Source organism: Mustela erminea, chromosome 12, assembly GCF_009829155.1.
Source record: "Mustela erminea isolate mMusErm1 chromosome 12, mMusErm1.Pri, whole genome shotgun sequence".
Taxonomy (NCBI): Eukaryota; Metazoa; Chordata; class Mammalia; order Carnivora; family Mustelidae; genus Mustela; species Mustela erminea.
In genome coordinates this window covers 1,734,639-1,757,459 of record NC_045625.1, presented here as the reverse complement: position 1 = coordinate 1,757,459, position 22,821 = coordinate 1,734,639, and the positions used below count along the sequence as shown (strand labels likewise).

General features: G+C 66.3%; 2 protein-coding genes across 2 annotated transcripts in view; one reads left to right on the top strand and one right to left on the bottom strand.

Moving 5' to 3' along the window:
• The window catches only part of RXRA (retinoid X receptor alpha), a 114,606-nt gene that overhangs the window by 82,015 nt on the left and 9,770 nt on the right, over window positions 1-22,821 (bottom strand). The window lies entirely within an intron of this gene.
• On the top strand, window positions 12,826-13,934 carry LOC116571173 (proline-rich protein HaeIII subfamily 1-like). Its single transcript, XM_032308995.1, is given in 2 exon segments — window positions 12,826-12,931; window positions 12,934-13,934. Coding segments are annotated over 2 exon segments (1,107 nt in total).

The following is a 22,821-nucleotide window of genomic DNA, read 5'->3' as shown; positions in this document are numbered from 1 at the left end:
CGGGAAAAATCAATCCAGGCCCACTGACGGGGACAGGCTTGTTAGCCACCTTCCCCAGGTCCCACCCTTCACAGCCCAGCACCTCCAGCGGACAAAACCACACTCAGTGTCCCCTGAGCGGAGGATGAGGGGCTGGGGGGCTGGGGCCTGGGGGGAGGGCGGTCGCCCCGGCAGGAGCACTGGAGAGAGACTACGGGCAGGAGGAGAGGGAAGGCAGCCCGGTGGGGGAACGGGCGGGAGGGGCACCACTGGGACTAATTAGCTCATCACTGCCGGGTAATTATGTCAGGGCAGGCTCCAAAACACAAGAGGCCCCGGGGTAGCCCCGTTAGAGCCACTGAGTCCACGTGCCCTTACCAGGCTCTGCGTGCCCTTGGGTGCCCATTGCTGGGCCTCGGTCTCCCCCAGTTGCACAGTGACGTCCGTGGCTTCCAAATGTGGCCCCAAGACACGCTCAGATGGAGCAGGGACCCCCAGAGCCCAACCAAAAAGGCACACTCACCCCCTTGCTCTCACCCCAGATGGCCAAGGACAGCTCTTCAAGGCCATTTCTGCACCCCAGGCCTCACCTGGCCTCTGCCCAGGCCCCCACTCTCTGGCCGCAGACCCTGTCTCCTCCTGGGCCTGGCCCCACGCTTCTCCTGCAGCCAGGAGTGCTCAGTCAACACCCCCGGAACTGCACAGGCCCCTCTGCCATGGCCCGGGCGAGGGGGAGGCGAGGCCGAGGCAAGGCCCTCGGGGGTGCCCTCCGCACCCCTACCTTCCACTCGTCCTGGGAACCCCCTTCCTGAGCTCACCATGACCAACTGCAAGGCTCCTGGCCCTCCGCCCCCCTGTGCGGCCTGCTTTCACACACAGGCCACGCTCAGACATGCCAACACTCCCGAGGTGGCCACTGCCGTCTCCCGGAGACCCCAGCCCTGGCCAGGCCCGCCCCGGGAACGGCCTGTCTTTGGCAGGATGGAGCGCCCTGCCGGGTCCCGCTGACCACCTGAGCCAGGAGGAGGGTGGGGGACAGCCCGAGGCAGCACGGCTCTGCCGAGCCACGCCCAAAGCGAAGCCTGGACAGCCAGATCCCTGGACTCCTACTGGGCCGGTGGGTTCCCGCACACAAGGCGCCCACGATCCTCCACACCTCGGATGGGGCCTCTGAGACCTCCCAGCTCTGGACCTCCCCGCGCAAACCCAGAACCCCTCCCTCACCTGTGGGCCTTTGCAGATGCTGTCCCCTCGTCCGGACCTGCCGACGGTCGCCTCTTCCAGGAAGCCCTCCCAAACGCTCCACCCCAGCCCAGGCCTACGGAGGCCTTTTCCCAGGATGGCAACTGCCCAGCTCCTACCCCTCACCCCAGCTATACTCCACACCCTCACCTACCTCCTGCCCAAATGTGGCCACTGACGGGCCTCCTGCCCAATTCACGGCTCATCAGGTCAGGGTCCTCGTGAGGCAAGGACACCCAGGCTGGGCTGGGCAGGGCCTGCCGTCTCAGCTCTGACCAGGGTTAAGAGCTCACGCTGGGCCGGGGACCTGGGCTGGGGCCAGTGCGCCGGGACGGCCTCACGGCAGTGACGCAGGGCCTCCCGTGGGGGTGACACCAGGGTCTGTCCGGGGAAACACCTGGGAGCATCACACCTCATCCCAGCCACGCCCCACAGTGCCAGAAAGATCCTGCGGCCGCCCGCGATCGGCATCCCCGCCAGGTCCCCATGGTCCCCGGGGCACGGTGGACAGCTAAATTCTCCCCAGCTCTCCACTGGGTGGCCTCCGCCTTGGCTGTCACTTCTCCCTGAACTCAGGTTTGCGGCAGACTGTCCCCAAGCTCTTGTCCTACGATAAGACAGGTGAAAGGTCACCAGGGCAAACTGATAGACTTATGAAGAAACCATGATTTGTATCCACGTTTCTAAGAACATAGGCTCCGACCTGATGGAAGCCCTTTCTGCCCAATTCTGGCCCGCGTCTGTGTTCCAGAAGGTTCTGGCTGCCAGAAATCTGACTTCGGCTTAAGTAGGGCATTTTCTACCTAAAATCCACTCTTGATGGTGTCCACCACGGCCACTCCCTTGAACGCCAGGGCCACAGCGGGGGGAGGGGGGTAGGACGGTCCACTGGGGCCTCGGAAGCTGCCACCCTCCCCACTGACACGGCCGTGCCCGGGGCCTGGGCTCACTGCAAACCATCCAGCAGAGAGGCAGAGCTCTTTCACCCTCCACCCCGCACCCCTCCAGGGAAGCACCTGACAGGACAGCTACGGGAGCAGGGCCAAGGCGGGACCCGGCTCCGCGCAAAGCCGCCGCTCCCAGGACCCGCCAGGAGCCCGGCTGAGCAGACAGCCGGCAGCCGCCCGCGCCCAGGCAGTGACCTCCGGCCAGGTTCTCCCCTCCACCTGGGGCAGGAACCAAACCCGTCGGACGGGCCCAGACACTCCTGCCCCGCGACTATCTGTTACATCACTTTTCTCCACGGCACCAAGCCAGCCGTTGCAACAGGCTGCGGGACAGATAAGGAGGCTCGGTGGGGGCCGGGGGCTGGGGGTGGGGTCTTGTTTTGTTTTGTTTCTGCCCTCCCTGGACCTCCCCGGCTCCCCAGCCCTGCGCAGGGCCGGAGGCTTCCTGGGGGTGCCCCACAGGGGCCTGGGTGCTGGCGCTCGGGGCCGCCTGCCTGCTGGGTGCTGGGCTGGGAGGAGGCAGCTAGGGGGGCCCCAGGGAGACGCCCTCCATCACAGGGTAGGGGCTGAGCTGTCTGCAGGGCAGGGGGAGGCTGGGGCAGGGTGGCCGTTCCCCCACCCCCACCCCCGACAAAGCCACTATTTCCCAACTGCAGGACAAATGTGCCACCAGCCACACTGTGACCTTCCCTTCCAGAAGGGCCGTGATGAGAGTCCTCCATTCCCAGTCCGTGCCTCAAGGGGGTCCTGTCCAAGCCCCTAAACAGGATCATCATGGCCACGTGCCTGGCAACTGAGGCTCTCAGGCCCTTCACGGGGGGAGAGGGAGACGGGGACACGCGCCCTTGGGTGAGGCACTAACTGTCCCCCAGCCCTCCCTGGGTCAAGGGTGGTCCCGCCTAGCTGCCCTCACGGGTGGGGGTCTGCACACAGTCAGAGTGCACACTGCGGTCCCTCGGCCCCCGGCCCAGCCATCCATCGGGAATCTTCAAGAGCCTGGCCCGACTCCCATGTCCTAGCAGGAGTGAGCTACACAATTCTTTGCTGCTTTACAAAAACCCAAGGTAGAACGTTTTCCCCCATTTCACGTGGGGGAAAGCGAGGCTCAGAGTGACTTGCCCGGGCCTCTGCTCCCCAGTGGGGCGGGAGGGGGGCGGTCACCCACAACAGCCTGACACAGTCCACAGGGTTGGGGGCCGGGAAGTCAGGTGGGAGCACAGCCACTTCCCAAGAAGCTGCCCCCTGGCCCCAGCCCCCCAGGGTAGGAGGCAAGAAACCGCAGCCCAGCAGGGTTCATGCTGTCCCCGCCAGCTGCCCGCGGGCGACACAAGCCCTGCCTCTCTGGGGACGACATTGAGGCCCAGCAGCCATCCCAGAGGGCAAACCCCCACTTCCCTGGAACCAGGGTGCCACAGAGCTTTCCAGAACACGCGGAATCCTGGGCAGACACTGCCCAGGGCCATGGAAGAAAGTCCCCAGCCCCACCGCAGGCTGTATGATGGCTGCGAACCTACCTGCCTCTGGGTGTCACCAGGACCTGGTGGCCCTCTGGCTCGAGACGGCCCATGACAGCAGCTGGGTATCGCCCCCACCCTCAGCAGCCTCCTGGGGCCCTGGCCGGACACGTGCTGTCTTCTCTCTGCTTCCGCGCGCCATTGCCCTTCCCCGTCCCGACCTGTGCCTCTCCTTCCCCACCCCATGGAGACAAGAAGCCCCAACTGAGAAGCTGACAAGCAGGAAGCCCCTGCCCCCCACCCGGGCCCTGCGGAGCGCCCTGAGCACCGCTCACCAGCCCTCCCGTCCCCTCCAAGGTGGCCTCCCCCGGGGCCCTGCTGGGGAGCTCAAACCAGCCGGCCCGCCCAGCGCTGCTCGCACAGACCTACAAGCCCACAGATGCCACACCTCCTTCGGGTGAGGTCAGACCCCGGGGGAGCAAAGAGTCAGACACAAGCAGCCAAGGACACAGAGAATGGCTCACAGATGCCCAGCCGCAGCCCCATCCAGACCCCAGGGCCAACTTGGGCACATGACAGAGGAAGGCACATTCTCCCTGGAATTGTGTGTTCTGGGCCTTTCTATAACTGACACCTCACTCGTGCAGCCTTCTGAGAGCAGGGGGGCCAGCCCCTGGGGGTCCCTCTGGTCCAAACCCCCCAGAACTCTGGGGCAGCCTCCCAAACTGCCTAGTGAGACCTCCTGGGGCCCTCAAGGCCATCCAAAGCCCGGGAAGCCTGTGGAAGCTGGAAAGTGAGAGCACACAGGTCTACGGAGGGAAGCCACTGACGGAGAACTCAGATAACCGTCGCCCGAGGCACACGAGGGCCTGGGACCCGGGGAGGAGGTCTGACCCGCATCTGAGACTTCACAGCAACGACACAGCAACGAAGACTTAAAACCTCCTGTGACGCCAACACCCGCGAAGCTGTACGCACGGAGCCGGGAGGAGGGGAGCGCCCCGTGGATGCGGCCCCCGTGCGCCGTGGGCCTCCACCTGATCACATCCAGGGACCACCAGGGAGCCCCGAGAAGCCCCAGCGCCCAGGCACCGCCCCAGGGCTGCGGGTCTAGTAGTCCAGGGGCTTCACGGGGTCCGCGCTGGCACTGACGCGTGGTCGGCCAGTGCACGGCTGCGGTGAACGGGGTCAATGTGTTCGCCCCCGCACCCCGCAGACCCCACTGGCCTTCCATGCCCGGCTGCTCCCCGAGAGAGAACAGGGCGCCATTACGCAGCTCCAGCGGAGGGGCCCCCGGGGAGGCGCAGGGGGAGGCCATGGACCCCGGCCAGCCCCGCACGGCACGTGCGCCCTCCCGTCCCGTCCCCCCGCATGGACGCCACGCACCCGCCACAGCACGGCTCACTCCGAGGACCCAGAGTCAGAGTCCTGGCACCCCACCCACCCCGCCACCCGGAGCAGGAATGCCGGCCGCATGCGCCTGCCCGGATGGGCCAGAGTGAGGGGTTTTACGGAGACAAGAGCGCCCAGGGTGTGAGTCCCGGCCCCTTCCTTCCCAGGCCCAGGGAGCACCCCGCCCCCATCCGAGCTGGCGTCCCAGGCAGGGTCCCCCAAACGCAGGCGAAGCCGCCGCACTCGCCCTCAGCACGGCCTGTGGGGACGCTCGGAGCTGCCCCGGGGTCTTGCCAACATCGCCCCGACCAACAGAAGTCAGGAATCGCAGATCCCAGGTGGCCTGACTTCCCCAAAAGGGACACCAGCCCTGTAAGTGATTCACGTCCCAAAGGCACCCCCTCCCTTCCCAAGGCCCAGCACTGCCACAGAGAGGACACCTTGAGCCTCCTGCCCAGAGACGGACCAGGAGGGGGCAGACCACCCACAGACCCGGGGAGGGGGAGGCCCAGGCACCGCCTTTGGGAGGACAGGAAGGCTCCATGCGCACCAGGGAAACACAGACCCCAAGAAGTGGACAGCACGTCACTGGGCAAAGCCAGGCCTCTGGAAAGCCTGCGACAGTCTGCTTAAAGGCAGGAATGCCTGCGGCTCGGCCTCGAGGAGGGAGACCGGCCCGGCACACACAGGTGTGAGCACATCCGCGTGCAGACAGACACGTGCACACGGGGCTACGGTGTGCAAGGCACAGCCCAAGCCACCGGGGCTCGCACGGCCCCCACAGCCAAGGGCTGCCAGAAACTCCGCCTTCACGGGAAATCTAAGAACACGCCCCCAGGAGCCCTCCACCCCTTAAGAGAACTAGCACGATGTCCCCGCTGAGCCTGCTCTGTGAGTCCCCGGCCCCCAGGACTCCCAGCGACAGGCCTGCCCCTCCCGGTGCACAACGGGGCCAGGGGCACCAGGCTCAGCCACCCAGTCCGCAGCACCCAGCCCGGTGTGCGCTGCCCGTGACGCCCGCCACAGCGAGCAGAGCGGAGGCCCCGGGGAAAGACAAAACCGTCGCGCGCGGAGGGAGAGCGAACGGGCTCCAGCCGCCTCAGGCGACTCGGCTCCCACCTCCCCCGCCCCAGGAGGCCAGCAGAGGCCTCCCTGGGCATCCCCGCAGGGAGCGGGGCACCCCTGCCTCACAGCGGACCATGCCCGACAGCAAGCAGGCCCCTCTCTGCGCCCTGCGGGAAGGGGACCGAGCGTGGCACTGCTCCCCCACGCTGTTGTGTTGCCGCACGCCGGCCCCCAGCCAACCCCGCAGCACCTGCCCCTGGGGAACGGACGCCCCGCGCGCAGCCGGCCTGCCGAGGAGCAGAGCTGCTGCGGCACCCGTCGGCAGCCGCATCAGCTCCGATCCGCCAAAGGAAAACAAGCGAGGCCCAGCAGGAGAGTGACGGAAGGCTGGGTGGTCCAGACGCTCGGCCTTGGGCAGTCTGCTGCCTGGCGAGTGGCCACTTCTGCCTGCTGCTGGGCAGGAGTGAGACGGGGAGGGGCAGGGCAGCACTGCCAAGCCCTGCGCAGCCTGCCTGGGGGCCTGGAGTAGGGCCCCTGCCCTGCATCCTCCTCCCTGGGGCCGATGCTCCTGGGGCCCTGATGTGGACTCTCAGAGCCCGGGGGGCCCTGGCAAGCAGCCTGTCCTCCTCGCCCAGCGTACCCGTCAGGGCTTCCAACACACCCACCTGCAGGGCCACTGGCCATCGGGGCCTGGAGGCCCGTGCCAGCCACCCGGGCAGCCCCAGGAAAGGGCCCCTCCTCAGACCCAGGGCCCAGACCACTGTCCCCTCACTGCAACCGAGACTGGCCTCCCCCTCACACGCCACTGCCGGGACCCTCGCGAGCCCCACGCTGTTTGCGGGACCTCAGGGCTCCAGCCCCCGGGCACCGGGCCGGGCAAGCACGGCGGGGCTCCGGAGGAGTGGGCAGCCAGCCCTCAGCCACCCAGCCCTGCCCAGCCCCGCACGCGCACACACGCACCCAGAGACCACACCCCCCCAGCCCTACACACACGCACAGACCAGATCGCCCACAGCAACACCCATGCCTGCCCACGGCCCAGACGCAGCCACAGCCTCTGCGAGGCCCCCACTCACCGGCCCTGAGAAACCCTTCCGTGCCCTGGTCACCTCTCATTCTGAGGGTCAAAATTCACTCCTGGCAGCTGATGGCTGATCACACCTCGACCTTAATGGAAGACGGCCGCGGAATGGCATTTTAAACCACAATGCCATTTCTAATTGACGTGGCTCTGTCACCAGGAAAAACACTCCAGCAGGCCTGACACAGGAGCGGTGCCCCGCCCCCGCGCGCCCCGAGCCGTGGACGGTTCAGCTTCAATTTTTAATCCGTTGATGAAATATTCACGGGCTGGGGAGGGGCTCACATTTCCCGAGGTGTTGGGTCCCTGCCCTCTCCAGGGGCTCCCTGAGCCAGGAGGACACCGAGTTTGGGGTAAAAAATCAGGGCTGGCCAGCAGGACAAAGCCCACAGGGCGGGGGCCAGACACCTGCCCCCCACCACAGCCAGCACCCTGCATGTCCCCGGGGCCACGGGTGCCTGCCTTCCCTGTGTCCCTGCTCTGGGCGCGTCACAAACCCTGCTGCTGGTCAGGGGCCTCCGATGGGTAAGTCCTGCCAGAAGGACACTGTGGCCTAACGTCACCAGCCATGAGCCCTGGCCCCAGTCATGCCCTGGCAGGACCTCCACTGCCGGCTCAACCCTCCAGAACGACCAGCCCTGTCCCCAGCACTCCACTTCCTAAGCAAAACGTCCAGGTGCCTGGCCCCTAATGCCGGGACCACTCCACACGCGGGCAGGTACACCTTGAGGCTACAGAAGCCTCTCTTGAAGGCTGAGAGGGCTGCCCCGGGATCCCAGAAGGGGACCGTGAGGCAGGAGAGGAGTAGCTCTGCCCACCCTCACCGAGGAGCAGGAGCACAGCCAGGTGGGAAAGGCACGTGATGCCCTGGTCCCGTCACGGAGCCCCCGCGCGGCCAGAGCCAATGAGGGGCGGCGCGTCAACGTCTGGCACAGGCCCTGGACCCCCAGCTCCCCGGGAACTGTCCCCGCTGGCGGCGGCGCGGCGAGGATGTGCAGGGCGTGCGGCGTGCGGGGCGAGGACGGCCCACCTCCCTCTCACTCCGCCTCTCAGCAGAGAAAAAAACTGTCCCAAAGGCACAGAAGCCATGTGTGGCCGGGAGACCCCCACCCCGAGGAGGAGGAGGGGAAGGACAGGCGGAGAGGGCCCCGGCCTCAGCCCCAGCCGGACGCCAAGAGCAGGGCTCCCTGCGCCGCAAGTGCCTTCTGTTTCCCCCCCAGATACACAGCGAGCCGGGGACGGAGGCCACAATCCTCCCGGTGCCATCGGGCAGGGCAGAAACCACAGGCCCCTAAGAGGGAGCCCAAGCCTCTCCACAGGCAGCCCCCCGGGAGCCTCTAGCTGCCCACATGCGGGCCCCATGGCTCTGCACCCTCCTTCACCCACAAGGGAACTGAGGCACAGAGGGCCGCCAGAGCTCCAGCTGATAAGTGGGGGCCTGGGTGTGAGCCCAGGGGCTCGAGGCCGAGGCTGGGCTTAGTGCTCTGCTCCGCAGCGCCCGTCTCAAGGGACTCCCCGAGGCCCGTCCCCCCTCCTGCCCCGCCTCCGGCTGGGCGAGCCTGACACTGCACAGCTGCCCTGCAGCCCCGACCGGCTGTCCGATCAAAGCACTGGGGGCAGGACGCTTCTGGGGTCTCGGGGCCAAGAAGCCCGCCCGGCCCTCTGCTGGGCCTGTTCTTCCTGACCCCAGGCCTGCATGTGCTCCGGGTGGGGGGCAGAGCTAGGGTCCGGGGTCCAGGGCATGGCGAAGGCCGCATGGGAGGGCAGGCCGGGCCAGGAGGAGAGGGCAGCGCTGAAGGCAGAGCGCGATGCTGTCCCCACGGCTCCATGGCAAGCAGCCCGCCCGCCCGCTCGCCCCCTGCACAGCCCTCTGGGGAGCGGCTACACAGTCCCCGCTCCGGGGACTCATGGGCACGCAGCCGTCACTCCCAGCCCAGACCCTCTGGTCACCACTGCCAGGGGCAGGGATTTTGCCCCCAAGGGCACAACTCAATCAGTCCCAATAAATCTTGGAGAGGTCGAACCTCACCAACACCCAGCGCCACTTGGCCCCGGAGGCCGCCCGCCAGCTGAGGTCCAGCTGCACACAGCCCACCCAAGCAGCAGGCTTTCCTTCACTCACTCCCAGAGCCCCCCAAAAGCCCCGTCCATGTCCTACTGGTCATCGAGGGATGCCCTCTCCCCCACACACCAAACCTGGCCATGCCCTGCACCCTGGTCAAGGTGTCCCTGGCCCAGAGCTGGCCTAAGCAGGACCACCGACTGCACACAGTGACCAGGCAGCTCGGGGACAAAGGCCTCCACAACCCAGCGTCGAGGGTAGTGGCTCCAGGCCCAGCTAGAGCAGGGGGCTGGGGTCTGCAGCTCCGGCCAGATCTTACCCCACTTCCACCCACACCCCCCAGCTGCCAACCGTGAGCCCGGGGCAGACCAGGTCCCTGTCGGGACAGCGGGGCACAGCCCAGCACCACCCACCCACCCCCACCACGCGCGGGCCCCTCTTCACTGGGTCCTCAACGTGCCCCCACCCCCGGAGCCTCTCTCAGTGACAAGACACCATCGCGGTCACTCACGCTCAGCGAAGCTGGTGTCAGGGCACAGTTCCACTCTCACTGGGGACTATAAACCCCACAGGGACCAGCCGCCCCGCTGCATGTCCAGCATCCGGGAGGTGTTCTAGCGACTTTCACTGCCTGACGGCAGCAGAGGGACAGGCACAATGGAAGCCGGGGACCCTGGGAGTGGGTGCGGGTCCCACGCACGGGAGTGCCCTCTCTCAGGAAGGGAGGTGAGGAGGAATCCCCATGGTCTCTGAACTCTGCAGAGCTGGAACCACAGTGTGCGGTCCCCTAGCCGTGACCCTCGGCCACCTGCAGCAGCGTGTTCCTCCGACTGCCCTGAGCTCCGAGAGCAGCCCGGCCACCCGTGCCCTCCCAGGGACACAGCACTCACCACACCAGCAAATGCCACAGCGATCCCCGCTGCCACCTGTCCTCACCCTCCAGCCCCCGTCAGCTGACAAAACGCAGCCCCAAGAACATTCTGAGCTCTGACCACAGACCCCGGAGTCCCACGTTTCTCCCTCAAGCCTGGACATCAGTCCAGGCTCCACGCAGCCCTGGGCCGCCTCGCCGTCCACCTGCCCAGCCGGAACCCCGGACCCCGCCCCCTGCCACACCCCGCAAATGGTACCTCCCCCGGGGCCCAAACCTCTCGGGCAGCCCAAGCCCCTGGAACCCCAGCCTGGCCTGTCGCGGTGGCTCTAACTGCGGCCAGGTCCACCAGTGCGCCCTACCTCCTCGGGGCCGGGGACCACTCTTGCCGGGGACCAGTGTCTCCCAACCTCCGCCAGAGTCCTTGCTCCCCACTGAGCCCTACAAGGGCTTCCCATAGCTGTCAGGGCAGGCCCAGCAACCCCGCCCCCACGGTACCCCACCTGGCTTTTCCTCCCACCAGTCTTGCCTCCTGCCCCCACCTCGGGGCCGGACCCAGCACCTGGCCTGCACCAACCCTCGCAGCCCAAGCTCACTCCCTAGTCAGGGCCTTTGCACACCCCCCTTAGCCCGGAACGCCCTTCCTCCACGGCCCTGCCAGCCACATCTTCCCCGCTCACAAGCTCACCTCAAACGTCGCCCCCACATACCCGGGACTTGCCCACGGTCAGCACAGGCCCCAAGCGATCCTAGCTGAGCCCCCGAGCTCCTCTGGAGACAGGGGTGCAGGGGTCAGAGGGGAGCCTCATCGCGGGCCTCCCCCCTCAGCAGAGGCCCTGACACTTCCGCGGCGGCGGCCCCTGGCATGCCGGCTCCCCGTGCATCCAGGCGGCGTCTGCCCTGCGCTGTCTGGCCTTCTGGGCTGACGGAGGCCCCAGGCTCAGCGGCGTGGAGACAAAGGCAGGCTGACCACCAGGAACCCGCGGTTCATCTCGGTCAACACCACGGTGAGCGGGGCCGTCCTCCGCCCCGAGATTTACATTTTTATTAAATCACAACGGAAAATTAGAAACATTATTACTTCCCTCAATCTGTAACCCTTTGTCTGCCGGGCTCTGTACCCAGCTGCCCGTGCCATCTACCCCGGGGTGACTTCAGGGCCCTTCCCCACAGCCCGGATCCACCTCCACAGCCGGGGCCCCTCCCTACAAGGCCCAGGGGCCTCCCCCATTGCTGGGGCCCTCCCCCAAAGCCCGGGTCTAACCCAATACTTCTCAAACCTTCCCCAGTGGCCTCAAGGCAGACAGCACCTGCCCTCAGACCTCAGTTTCCCATTTCTGTAAGATGAGAAGAGTCAGGAAGTGGCAGAGTCTTGGCCGGGCCCCCCGCTGTGGCCCCGCCACCCGGACACTGTCCCAAGCACCCGGGGCCCCCAAGAGCTCTCGCTACGCAGAGCCCAGCAGTGCCGCAAGGACCAGCCCCCAAAGGCAGCACCTTCCCTTCAGCCCTCCCTAAGGCACCCACTGTCTCCACAAGGTCCCCCACGGGAGGGGGCAGAGCACGGGCGGCCGCGGACCCCAGAGGGGGTCTTAGTTCGTGTTCTTCCTGTGCCTGCTGTGCTGAAGGTGTGGGAATGCCAGCGGTCCCTGGGGCACCCAGAGTCCCAGAGCTCACACCTGGCCACGGGAACAGACGGGAGCCCCACAGCAAACCTTCAGAGGAAAATAAGCAGGCTAGGCTGCTGAGCGTGACCGTGGGGGAGAGGCCACAGTGGCGGGTGGGGGACACCCAAGTGAGATCAGACGGGAGAAAGCGGGGGCCCCGGGGCAGTGGAAGGAAGAGCATTCAGGAGGCAGAGCACGTGCAAAGGCCGTGAGCAGCGAGAGGGCTGGGAACATTCGAGCAACAGGAAGCGGATCGGCACAGCTGGCCGGCCTCCCCCGCAGGGACCAGCGCCAGGGCCAGAGCTGGGCCTTCATGAACCCCGAGGACCGTGCCAGCATGGGAGAGATTGGAAAAGGGTGGCACGGTCAGGGTCAAGGGTTTTGGAACAAGTGAGCACCGCAAGCAGGCCCTGTGTGGTCCCCGGCAGGAGACCACGCTGAGCTGTCGCCCCCACATGCCCACCCCAAAAGCTGCTGCCAGCCCCCAACACAGTCCCTACAGGGAACGTAGGGAAAAGACACCATCACACGCAGAAGACACTAGGCCTCAAGCGTGGGAAAGAGCCTCCCAGGGGTGGGGGCGGGGGGCATCTAGCAGGGCTTCCTGTAGGAGGGGGCATCTGGGCACAGCACGCAAAGCGGGAGCAGTAGCACCGCCATCGTCCCGCCGTGCGGCGCCCACCCGTGCTTATCTGTGCCAGGCGCTGACCAGACTTAGTCGCGAACGAAGCGGGAGAGTCGAGACTCATTGCTTCTCACTCTCCCTGGTCCTGTGCTGTGTGCGCTGACGGTGAGTGGGGGCGACAGGAAAACCGGCGCCACAATTAATCCCAGCTTTGATTGTTCTCTCCCTCCCTGCGCTTCCCCCATCCCCCAGGGAAAAACCTTTTTTAGCTCGTGTTTCACAAATATCTTTAGGGATCAAGGAGGCAGCTGGCACCAAGGGCGGGGGCGGGGGGGCACTCAGCCATCAGACGCTGAACTAAGACCCGGCAGGAGGGGCCGGGCTAAGAAGGCAGAAGGCGAGGTCTGAGTGACAGCACCGTGTACCCCCCTTTCCCCAAGTGCATGGTGGTGGACCCCGCTGGCTCCAGGCCACCGGACCCGGGCGGACGGAGCTTCCCAGCCGCAGGCTGCAGACCCCGGCCCAGCCGCCTGCACACCGGCCCTGGGGGGCCCCGGAGGCCCATAAGCCCACGACATGCACCCACCGCCGGCGGGCGAGGAGCCACAAAGCCCCACCTCTGCGTTTGGCCCAAACTTCGGCCTCCTCCCAGCACATGCACCCGCTGGAGCTAGGGCTACCCCAGGGCGCAGACACTGCCCCGAGACCCGGTGGGGGCCGGTCTCCCCACGTGACCGAGTGGAAACCGGGGCCCCGGCCCCAAACCCTACCACCCCCCACCCCGACCAGGCGCTCACGGACAGCCTGTGGGGACGCGTCCTCCGCCACCTCCTGCACAGACGCGCTGCACTGGGGGCCGCAGCCTCGGCGGTGGGAGGCGCCCTGTCCAAGGTGCTCGAGCAAAGGCCCTGTGAGTTCCTGCCCCCACTCCCCGCCAGGAAGCCCCCCAGAAAGCCCCCCAGAAGGCTGGCCCCGGGCCGGAGGGCTTCGGCGCTCCCTTCCACACCCACATCACGGAGGGAGGCCCCAAGCCCCAGCCTGCGACTCTGCCGGGGCACCGGGACACCAGGCACTGCCGCCGAGGGGTAGCGGGACCCAACCCAGGAGAGCCCCCTGGAGGAGGCTGCATCCACGGAGAGGGGCCAGAGCAGGAAGCTGGCGGGTGAAGAGGCGTGTGGGTGGGAACCAGAGGCAGAAGCCGGCCTGGCTCCTGAGGACTGAGAGGTGCCCCGTGTGGCAGCAGGAGGCACAGGGTGGACGAGAAGAACGCCAAGCCAGGAGGCACCGAGGACCTCGTCTTGCAGGCACTGGGGAGCCGCAGAAAGCAGTGCACTGGAGAGCGAGGTCTGGGGTAGGGGGTGGGGAGACACCCCCGGACACACCCCCAGAGCCCCGGATCCAGCCCCACCCCCAGTGTCTTACTGGGAACCCAGTAGCAGGAATCAAGGGCTCCACTTCCCACCTTGGAGAGAAATCTGGGCCCTGTGGCAGATGCCCAGGGTTGGGGTTTCTGTGGAGAAACCTCCGGTTTCCCCCACCCTGCGGCTGCTGAGTCAGGAGCACAGGGGTGGGACCCAAATCACAGACCCTTCCAGCAGCATGGGCAGGAAGCCAAGTCCGCTGGCCCCAAGCCCTGCCAAGCGCCTACTGCATACCAGCCAGCTCCCAGCTGAGCAAGCCAGCTCCTGGCCCCTTGCCACAGCAGCGGCCCCTCCCAGGACCAGAAGCCACACCATCCTCACTCCTCAGGGCTGGAAGGGACGCACTTGGAGCTGGGGGAACCAGGGCCCAGGGTGCATGAAGGTGGCCTTGTCCGTGTTTGGCCCAGGCCCCTCTGGGGTATGGAGCAGATGGGGGTGGCAGGGACCTCAGAGGACAGGGACACCCTGCTCGGGCCTAAGGACCAGCTTCAAGGGGTTGGAGGCCCCATGGAATCAGGCTCAGGGACAGGAAAGCAGGGGAAGGAGGCCACACCAGGCAGAGGGCACTGTCTGCACAAAGGTCCAAGGTGGGCACACGCAGGGCACGGCCCACCAGGAACGGCCGTGGGGGCCCCCACGAGAGAGGCCGCGTCCGGGGGGAGAGCTGCCTGGGCAAGCCCACCCCACCCTGATGGGGCCGGAGGGCTGGCACCGGGCCGGAGGGCACTGCAGGCAGGAGGGCAGAGGGCAAGGGGGGAGGAGGGACGCCATATCTGCTGACCAAGCCCCCGCCCCCACCGCCCTCGGGGAGAAGCGCTCTTTCCCACAGTTACGAAAGATCCTCTTTGCTGGAAGGAAGAAGGGGAACCCAGAATCACTCTACTCCAGGCCTCGGTGTTCGCACTCACTGACGGTGGGGGCTGGTCCCCCGAGACCCAGGGGTCCCTCCCCGACAGAGGACACCCGGACACCCATCCCTACCCGGGACCCAGGGGGAGGCCCGCGAGGACTGGACAGGGAGCGCAACCCCCCAGTCCACGCCAAGGCCACACCGGGCGACAGGTCCCACTCCTGACCCTGGGGATTCCTGGTTCCCAGGATGGTTCTGGAGCCCGCTGCCCCGAAACCACCCCTCCCAGGGGAGCGGAACTTTCACATCCTCCCCGCACTGCCCGGCCCGACACCGAGTGCTCCCCACCTTCCGGGCTAATCCTTGCCATGTCCCAGCACCAGAGCAAGAAACTCCTCTCCCCGCCGGGCAGATGAGGACCCTGAGGCTCAGAGGGGCCCCCGGCCACCAGTCCTCCCTGCTCCCAAGCAAGAACTGACGGTCTGGCCCAACCTCGGTTCACCCTCACGCCCACCCCATTGCCCCACTCCACAGACAACAAAGTCCGGGCTCCGAGAGCCAGCCACGGGCCCAGGCCACACAGCTGTGCAGGCCTGAGCACGAGTGCAGCCGCCCCCGCACCCCAGAGCCACCCAACCCACGCAGGGCTTCCTGGCTACGAAGAGGAGCCCCTCTGCCCTGTGATAACAAGGCAGCCCCACCAGCCAGATGCTCCCTGCCCACACAGGCCACCTCCCACGGGCAGGGCTGGGAGAAACCCGTAAGCTGTGGGCCTCTCCAGGGAGGAGGCGCCCCCCCCCCCCACCTCAGCTGCCGGGTTTGGTGTCCTGGCCTGTGATCAAGGGATTGCCCACGATCCCGGCACCCACTCGTGCACACGCACACACACCTACCGCCCGCATCACTCACACCACGGGGTCTGTGCAGAGGACCACGGCTGCCCGCTGTGCCCGCCGGAGCCAGCCAGAGCAGGAGGGGCCGGCAGGCGGGTCCGTCCCCCACTGCCGCCCACTACCTCCTCGGGCCAGAAGCCTCCATCCTCTCCAGGCAGGCCTGAGCGCTGCTGGGGCTGCCCATGTCAGCCCAGGAGACCACACCTGGTGTCCTGCAGGCAACGGGGGCCACAGGCTGGACCTGGGAAGCCCACCCAGCACTTCCAGGAACGGCAGAAGGCCCCAGGGACCGGTGGGGCTTGGTGGGATGGGTTCAGGATCAACAGCTGCTTGACCTCGGCCCTGGCCGCCAGCGATGGACAGACACACACAAAGTGGGCCCCGCTGGTGCAGAGTGGGTTGGACCCAGCCCAGACGCCCTCACCACGTCTGTGCCCTTTGCCTGTCCTTGGGAGGCCCCCGACCCGCTGAGCCCTGAGCCCTCACCCAGACCCACCAGTCCACGCTTGGCCACTGGCCACGCAGCACGCACCAGGCCCCGTACATATTGGCAAGATGCGCCTATGTCCCATGTCTCCATCCAGGCAAGCAGCTTCCCGACATCCATGCCCTCCCGGGTCCTTCCATCCTGACGGTGCAGCCCCCAGCCTGTGCATAGCCCACCCGGGGTCCTAGAGAAACCCCACCCCCTTCACTGCAGCCCACCCCCCAGCCCTGTTCTGCCCGGCCCCTCCCCACTGAAGGCCTGGAATGGGCCCAAAGCAGAGTCCCATGCTGCCTCCTGTGGGACGGTGGCAGCAGTGTTCTGGCTTTCCTTGCCTCAGTTTCCTCATCTATGAAAGGCCAGGTGAGAACGTGGCCCCGAGCTGTGTGACCTTGAAGATCTGCCTGGCCTCTCTGAGCCCAGGCCTCGTCTACACACAGACCACTGTGGGTTCGGCACAGGCCACGCTGGGCGCCCAGCGGGCTGCATCCGGCTCGTCCCACACCCCAGCCCCACTGGAGCCTGTGCGGGCCCAGAGCCTCCTCCAGCCTGCTCTCAGTGTTCAGGACCCCACGCCACAAATGTTGGCCTGCTGCCTAGCTGTGTCCACACAGGCAGACAAGGTCCCCAAGACCCCGCACCCTGGGCTGGGCCATGAGCCCGAACCTGGGGTCTCCACGTGCCCCACAGCCAGCAGTACCCACCCCGGGAAGACCCCAGCTGGCCTGCCGTTCCAATGACCCCCGCCCTGGGGGTGGGCTTTGCTCACCCCACAGCACAGCCGGTCTCTCGGGGTCCAGGGCCCTTGGTGGACGTGGTCTGAACAAGGCCAAGTCCAGCCCTGCCCTCGACACACCCTGTCCAGCCAGGTCCAAGGCAGGAAACACTACGCACTTATCCACCCGCGTGGCCACAGCCCAGCCCACCTGGCACACACACCTACACCAGTCACCCTCTCTCCTCTGCCAGGCCACCCCAAGCCTCAGCAGCCCACTGAGAACCATGGAGGGGTGTGAGGAAACTGAGTCAGGAACAAAGACACACCCACCGCCATCACACACACCCCCCCCATGGCTGGTCCCAGAAGATGAGAAGGGGCCACTACAGATCTGGTGAGGGAGTGAGCTCCCCGTGACCGAGTGAGTGCTAGCCAAGCTGCCGAGTCCCGTCGCCACCCCACCCCCCCAACAGAATCACATACACTCATCTTCTCGGAGGCCCCAGGCCTGGGCCAGGAAGCCGGGTGGGGACTGGAGGGCGGGGGCCTATCTGACCCAGAGTTGCTAAAAAGAGCCAACAGGGAAGTAAAAATAGGAAATAAAAATAAAATTGCCCCAGCCAGCCCTGGTTGTTTGTGTAGGAAACAAGGCATGTACCGCCCCACAAGGAGGGCTCAGCACCGGCCCCTCCCAGACGAGGAATGTCTCCCCTAGGCTCCAGCTGCCATCAAGACCTCAAACACACACCCGAGCCTCGAAGACGAATCCCGAGGGCCTGGTTCAACCCCCAGCTCTGCCACCACCCAGGCGGGTGACCCTGGGCAAGGAGCTGAGCACCCCCTCCCCATCGGCGGGTTACGAACCTACCTCCCAGTACGGAGGGACGGGGCCACACCATGGTTCACACAAGGCTCCTGGGACCCCCACACACCTTTCTGCCAGAATCCCCCCAGGCACATTCCCTCTGCCAGTGCCCCATCTGCACGCTCGCTCTGCCACGCAAGGTGGGCAATCAGAAAAGCAAAGCCCCAGACTAGAGTGAGAGATGGGATCTGGCTCCCGGCTGGCCCCAGCTCACTGTGCGGCAATCAGGCCTGAACTTCCTCGTGGAACAATCAGAGGAAGCCTTCCTTCCTATCCTTTCCTGTCGGGCCGTCCAGGACTGGCACTAGGCTCATTCACACTAAAGTGTGCATGACTGACCCTGGCCTCAGGTGTGGCTCGCTCTCCAGGGAACAGAGCTGCACAGAAGAGAGTGAGCTGATCCTGGAGCTGAAACACCCAGCCAGAGGGCAAGGAAGGCCCATGTGGGCCCAAGCGTGCGTGCTGTCCGCCCCTACCCCCCGCAGCATGAGGGTCCTCCACCACTGGCCCCATTCAGTGAGGCACCTGCTGGGTCAGCACTCAGCCTGCTCCTGTAGCAGTGGCTGTGTGTCGCCGGTGGGCCCCAGTAGCGCCCATGTGCTAGTCCACAGTGCCCCCCGACACCGCAGGAGCCCTCGCAGGCCACCCCTGGATCTGACGCCCATAGCCCCCTCCCGAGGAACTGAAGTGGGCTGGGGGGTGGGGGGGCCAGAGAACTCTGGGGTGACATAACCGGTCTGACCCAGCAGCAGTCGGCCCCAAACCACCCTCCCCACGAGAACCCGCTGTCCTCTAGAATGCACACCAGCTCCCAGCCCTCGCCAGCCGCAGGTCCTCGTGGAACCCACCTGCCTGCCAGCCCCTGCCGCTTCCTTAGCAATGACTGGCTCAGACCTACCCGGGCCTCCCTGTGCACATACCCATCCACACCGTCTGCTCTGCCCGCCCTGAGGGAGCCAGCCCATGGGAGGGCAGGCCCATCTGCAACCTGGGCAGGACCGTGCTGGCCAGCAGGAGTGGGGGGCAAAGCCCACAGACCACACACACAGGCTCGCAGGCTCACACGGGCTCACACGTTCCCAGGCACACAGGCTCACACGCTCTCGCAGGAACTCATTCAGAGCACTCCGGCTCTAGAGAGAAGGGAGCCTGCCAGGTCCCTCTGCCCCGCGTGTGTCTGGCTCCGAGGCCCTGAGCACAGTCTGGAGAGGACGGAGCCCCAAGGGCGGGCCGGGGTGAACACGGGAGCAGTGGGCCACGTGCCCAGCACCCTGTAGCCGACAGCCCCTCAGAGCCTGCCGGAAAGCAGGAAGTGGGGGGCCCCGTGGCTGGGGGAAGCCAAAGACAAAAGGTAGACTCTGGGCCCCTTGACCTCCAGGTCCTAGGGCCAAGCCTGAGGTCAGAGACTCCAGCAGCCCACCTGCCACAGGCACCGAGGCTGCTGACCAGGATCGGAGCTTGCACTCACGGCTTCTGGCTGGTGGGGGCCACGCACCAAGCATGAGTCTAGGCAGCCAGGGGGACAACAGTGGTGACCACGGTTCCCTAGTTCCACAAAATGGGGGGGCTAGCGGGAAAGGGGGACACGAAGAGGTGCAGAGCCAGCAGGACAGGGCGGCCCAAGCCTGGGGCACATCCTCTCCTCACTCTAGGGTCCCTGAGACATCCCCACGAGGCCCGACCACTACCCCAAGGCCAGGCTCAACCACACCTCCTCCCACCCCTCAACCACAGGGCTGGACAGAGCACGGGGCCTGGCCTCAGGGCCGGACAGAAGCGGTGGCTGAGGGGGTGAGGGGCACTGATAGCGAGCCCCGCAGCTTATCAGCCACATCCAGGGCCAGTGTGGGCTGGCGAACCGGCCCCTCCCCCTCCCACTCGCCGGCTCTGCTGCCCAATGCAGGGGACACAGTCACTACCCACGGGCAGATAAGGCCCAGGACTGGGCTGTGGGCCGGGAGGCAGGGCTCGCCGCAGCGGGCAGACCCACGCAAGGGTCACGCCTCTCCCAAGCGCTGTAGCCAGCGAAGGCACCAGGAGACATGACCTTGCCCTGGGACCCTGGGCCTGCTCAGAGAGACTGGGCATCCCTAGTCCCGCCCACGGCCAGGAGCACCCAGACCATGTCCTGACACGAGGCAGCCTCTGAACACCATGACCCGTTCTCTCTGTAAATCTCATCCCACCGCAGCCAGAGAGAAGTCGGCAGGCATCAAACACCTGGGGGGTGGGGGTTCCAGGCCAAGGGCCACGCCTGCACGCTTGCCCACCCTTTCAGCCCGAGGAGGGAGGCCCAGAAAAGCCCTGTATGTCCCAGGCCTTTCCCCACCTCCCGCAACCCTCAGATACCCTGGAGCCATCGTGAGCCCTGTTTGCAGGTGTGGACACCAAGCTGGGACCCGAACCAGGCCGTTCGGCCAAGGCATGTGCTCCACGGGCACAGGTGGCAAGAGCGGGACGGGCCTCCCGTGTCTCGGGCGCCTGGGGCCAGCCAGGGTGGAAGGTTCCAGCAGCTGCCGAGCCCGGCTTCCCACAGACCATCCAAGAGCTGGGGGCAGAGGGCACGGCGGGGACAAGCCCGGAGAGCCCCGCCGGAGCCGACGGAAGTCCCGGCACTGCCCCGCACCCCACTCCACGGCAGGGATGGGGCTCCCCTCCTTCCTCTTTGGGGTGCTCTGCAGACACAGCCCCGTCAGGCTGACGGGCACAGCTCTCCCCACCAACGAGCCCCAGGCCACAGTCCCCACCACAAAAGGCAGCGCCAAGAAATAAAAGTGGGGGGTCCTGCCTCCAAAGCGGGGCTCCAACAGCACCCCCGCAGCAAAGCCTGGAAGCATCCCACTGATGGGTCCGGGGCCCTGGCCTGCTTCACCTCTGCTCTCTATGAAGCCAGAGGAGTGACCTCCTCCCGCTGCCAAGCTTTCCTGCCTCCCCCACCAGCCGACGCCGCACATCCCACCCTGCCCTCTCCCCTGCGCTCCAGCCCCGCTCGGCCACTGCCCGCCAGACCTCTCCCGGGAGGTGTCAGAACGCATCCCACTCCGAAGTCCCGACCACCCTCAGGACTGCGCCTCTCCGGCTCTCTGCACTGGGTGAAAAACCCCATTCTTCCCCTCACGGAGGCCGCGCCCGCCTGGTGACCCCCACCCCGCCCTCCAGCCCTGCCTCTGACACAGCCACAACGGCTCCGAGCTCCTGGAGGCGCCCAGAGCCCTCTCCAGGGCCCCTGACTCCAGCTGTCCCCTCTCCCCTCAGTGGCTTGGCTCCACCCACACAGGCAGATTCAAGGAGCTCTGCTCTGAGGTGGCCTCTGACAAAACAAAGCTGACACGGGTCTGAGCGGACAGACACCGACTTCGCTGACACGGGTCTGAGCGGACAGACACTGACTTCTCCCAAACTCCTATGCATCCCTCAGGACCCAGTTTAGAGGACGCAACCCACCAAACCTCAGGGCAAGCTTACAACGCTCTGACCCCACCTGCCTTCAGTACGCCTTTCTGCCACCGCACTCACACCGTGTCCTCCACGAGAGTGACAGCAGGGACGGCATCAGACCAGCAACCTCAGCGCCACACTCACTGCGGGTGACTTGCCCTGATCCGCCATCAGCCCCACTTTACACATAAGAAAACCAAAGCCCAGGAAAGTTTTTAAAAATCTGGCCCGAGGTGACCGACCCACTGAAAGCCGGTAGCCCCGGGTATACTCTGTTCTCTGACCTCAAAACCCGCTGGGGCTGAGCTTTACCCAGCTCTGCCGCCCCAGCAGAGCCAGCTGTCTACAGACACACGGCCAGTCAGACGGACGGACACACAACAAGCGGGCAAGCGAGATGTTCGCTCCGGGCCTCTTGGCCTTGGTCCCCGCCACCCCCCACCTCTCACCGACCCAGTTTCAACGAGATGCACTTAGTGGTAAAGGAAGAACCAGGTCCTGCCCTGGGTGGTCCTCTGGGGCTGAGGGCCCTTCCCCAGATGCGTCTGGGCGTCCGAGTTCAAGGGCAAGCCAGGATCGTTTCAGCAGCAGCGGCCGCTGTGTTTAAAGCAAGCTGGGGCGGGGGGGGGGGGGGGGTAGGTGCTGGCCACGGGGTCAAGAACACAGATGCAGCAGGCTCCCTCAAGGGCACCGGCGGACCCTCCAGGGCAGGGTCCTAGCCCACTGTCCGGGACCCTCCCTGCTCCGCCCCCAGGCCGCACACCACAGAACTCCCCTCCCTCGGAGGCCAGCAGACGTCCAGAAGGAGGAGGATTCTGCACACGGGCGATAATTTTAAAAGCCACCTTGGTGAGGGCTGGGCTCGCTGCACGGGCCCTCTGAAGCGACAGGGCAGGGGCAGCGTCTGCAGGGCGCTAATTCAATCAACAAACATTTGCGCAAGGGGCAGAACCTGGCACTGTGGCTTCAGCCGCAAACAATACCCAGGAGCCACCCCACGTTGGAGGAGGGGCGGCCTGCGGTCTCAGGGACCCGCAGTGGACAGAGCCGCACCCCGGCAGCCGTGCCTGCCAAGGGTCCCGGCGGGAGCAGCGCCCACCACTGCGATTCCCAGCGCCATCTCCTCCCCCCACCCTCCACTTCACCAACGCGGAAACCAAGATAAAGAGAGAGGACGGAGCCTGCTCCGACGCACAGAGCTCCCGAGGCAGAGCCACAGCGGGAGAGTCAGGGGTCCTGAGCGTGCCACCATTCCCCCAGGGCCCGCAGTCTGGAGGGGTCAGCCTCTCGCGCAGAAGGCTCCCTGAGGTCCCAGCCTTGGGGCTAGAAGGGGTCCAGCCAGCCAGGAGGGCTGGAGCCCTGACCTTGTGCCCCCAGAGACAGAAAAAGGAAGAGGGAGGCCCTGGCTGCCCTCCCCGCCACCCACGCCCCTCCACGTGGGCCCGGGAAAGGGTCCAGGAAAGCCAAAGCCGGCACTGCCCTGCCCCAGGGGTCACGGCCCAGCACGCAGTGCCTACGGTCCCCGCCTCCCAACCCTCCTCCCGACCTTGGTCCTGGGAAGAAAGTCCAGGAGCAGGGGTGCGGTGGGGACGGCCCCACCCCCACCCGCGGACTCTGGCCTCATTGGTTTCTTCCTCAGCGCAGGGAGGGGACAGCCCAGAGCACACACAGGAGGCCCCTGGGCAAATGATACCCAGCTGCCGCGGGACAGGGGCAGGGGCAGCGGCAGAGCGACACCACAGGGACGGACTGAGGATACGGGGACTGAGA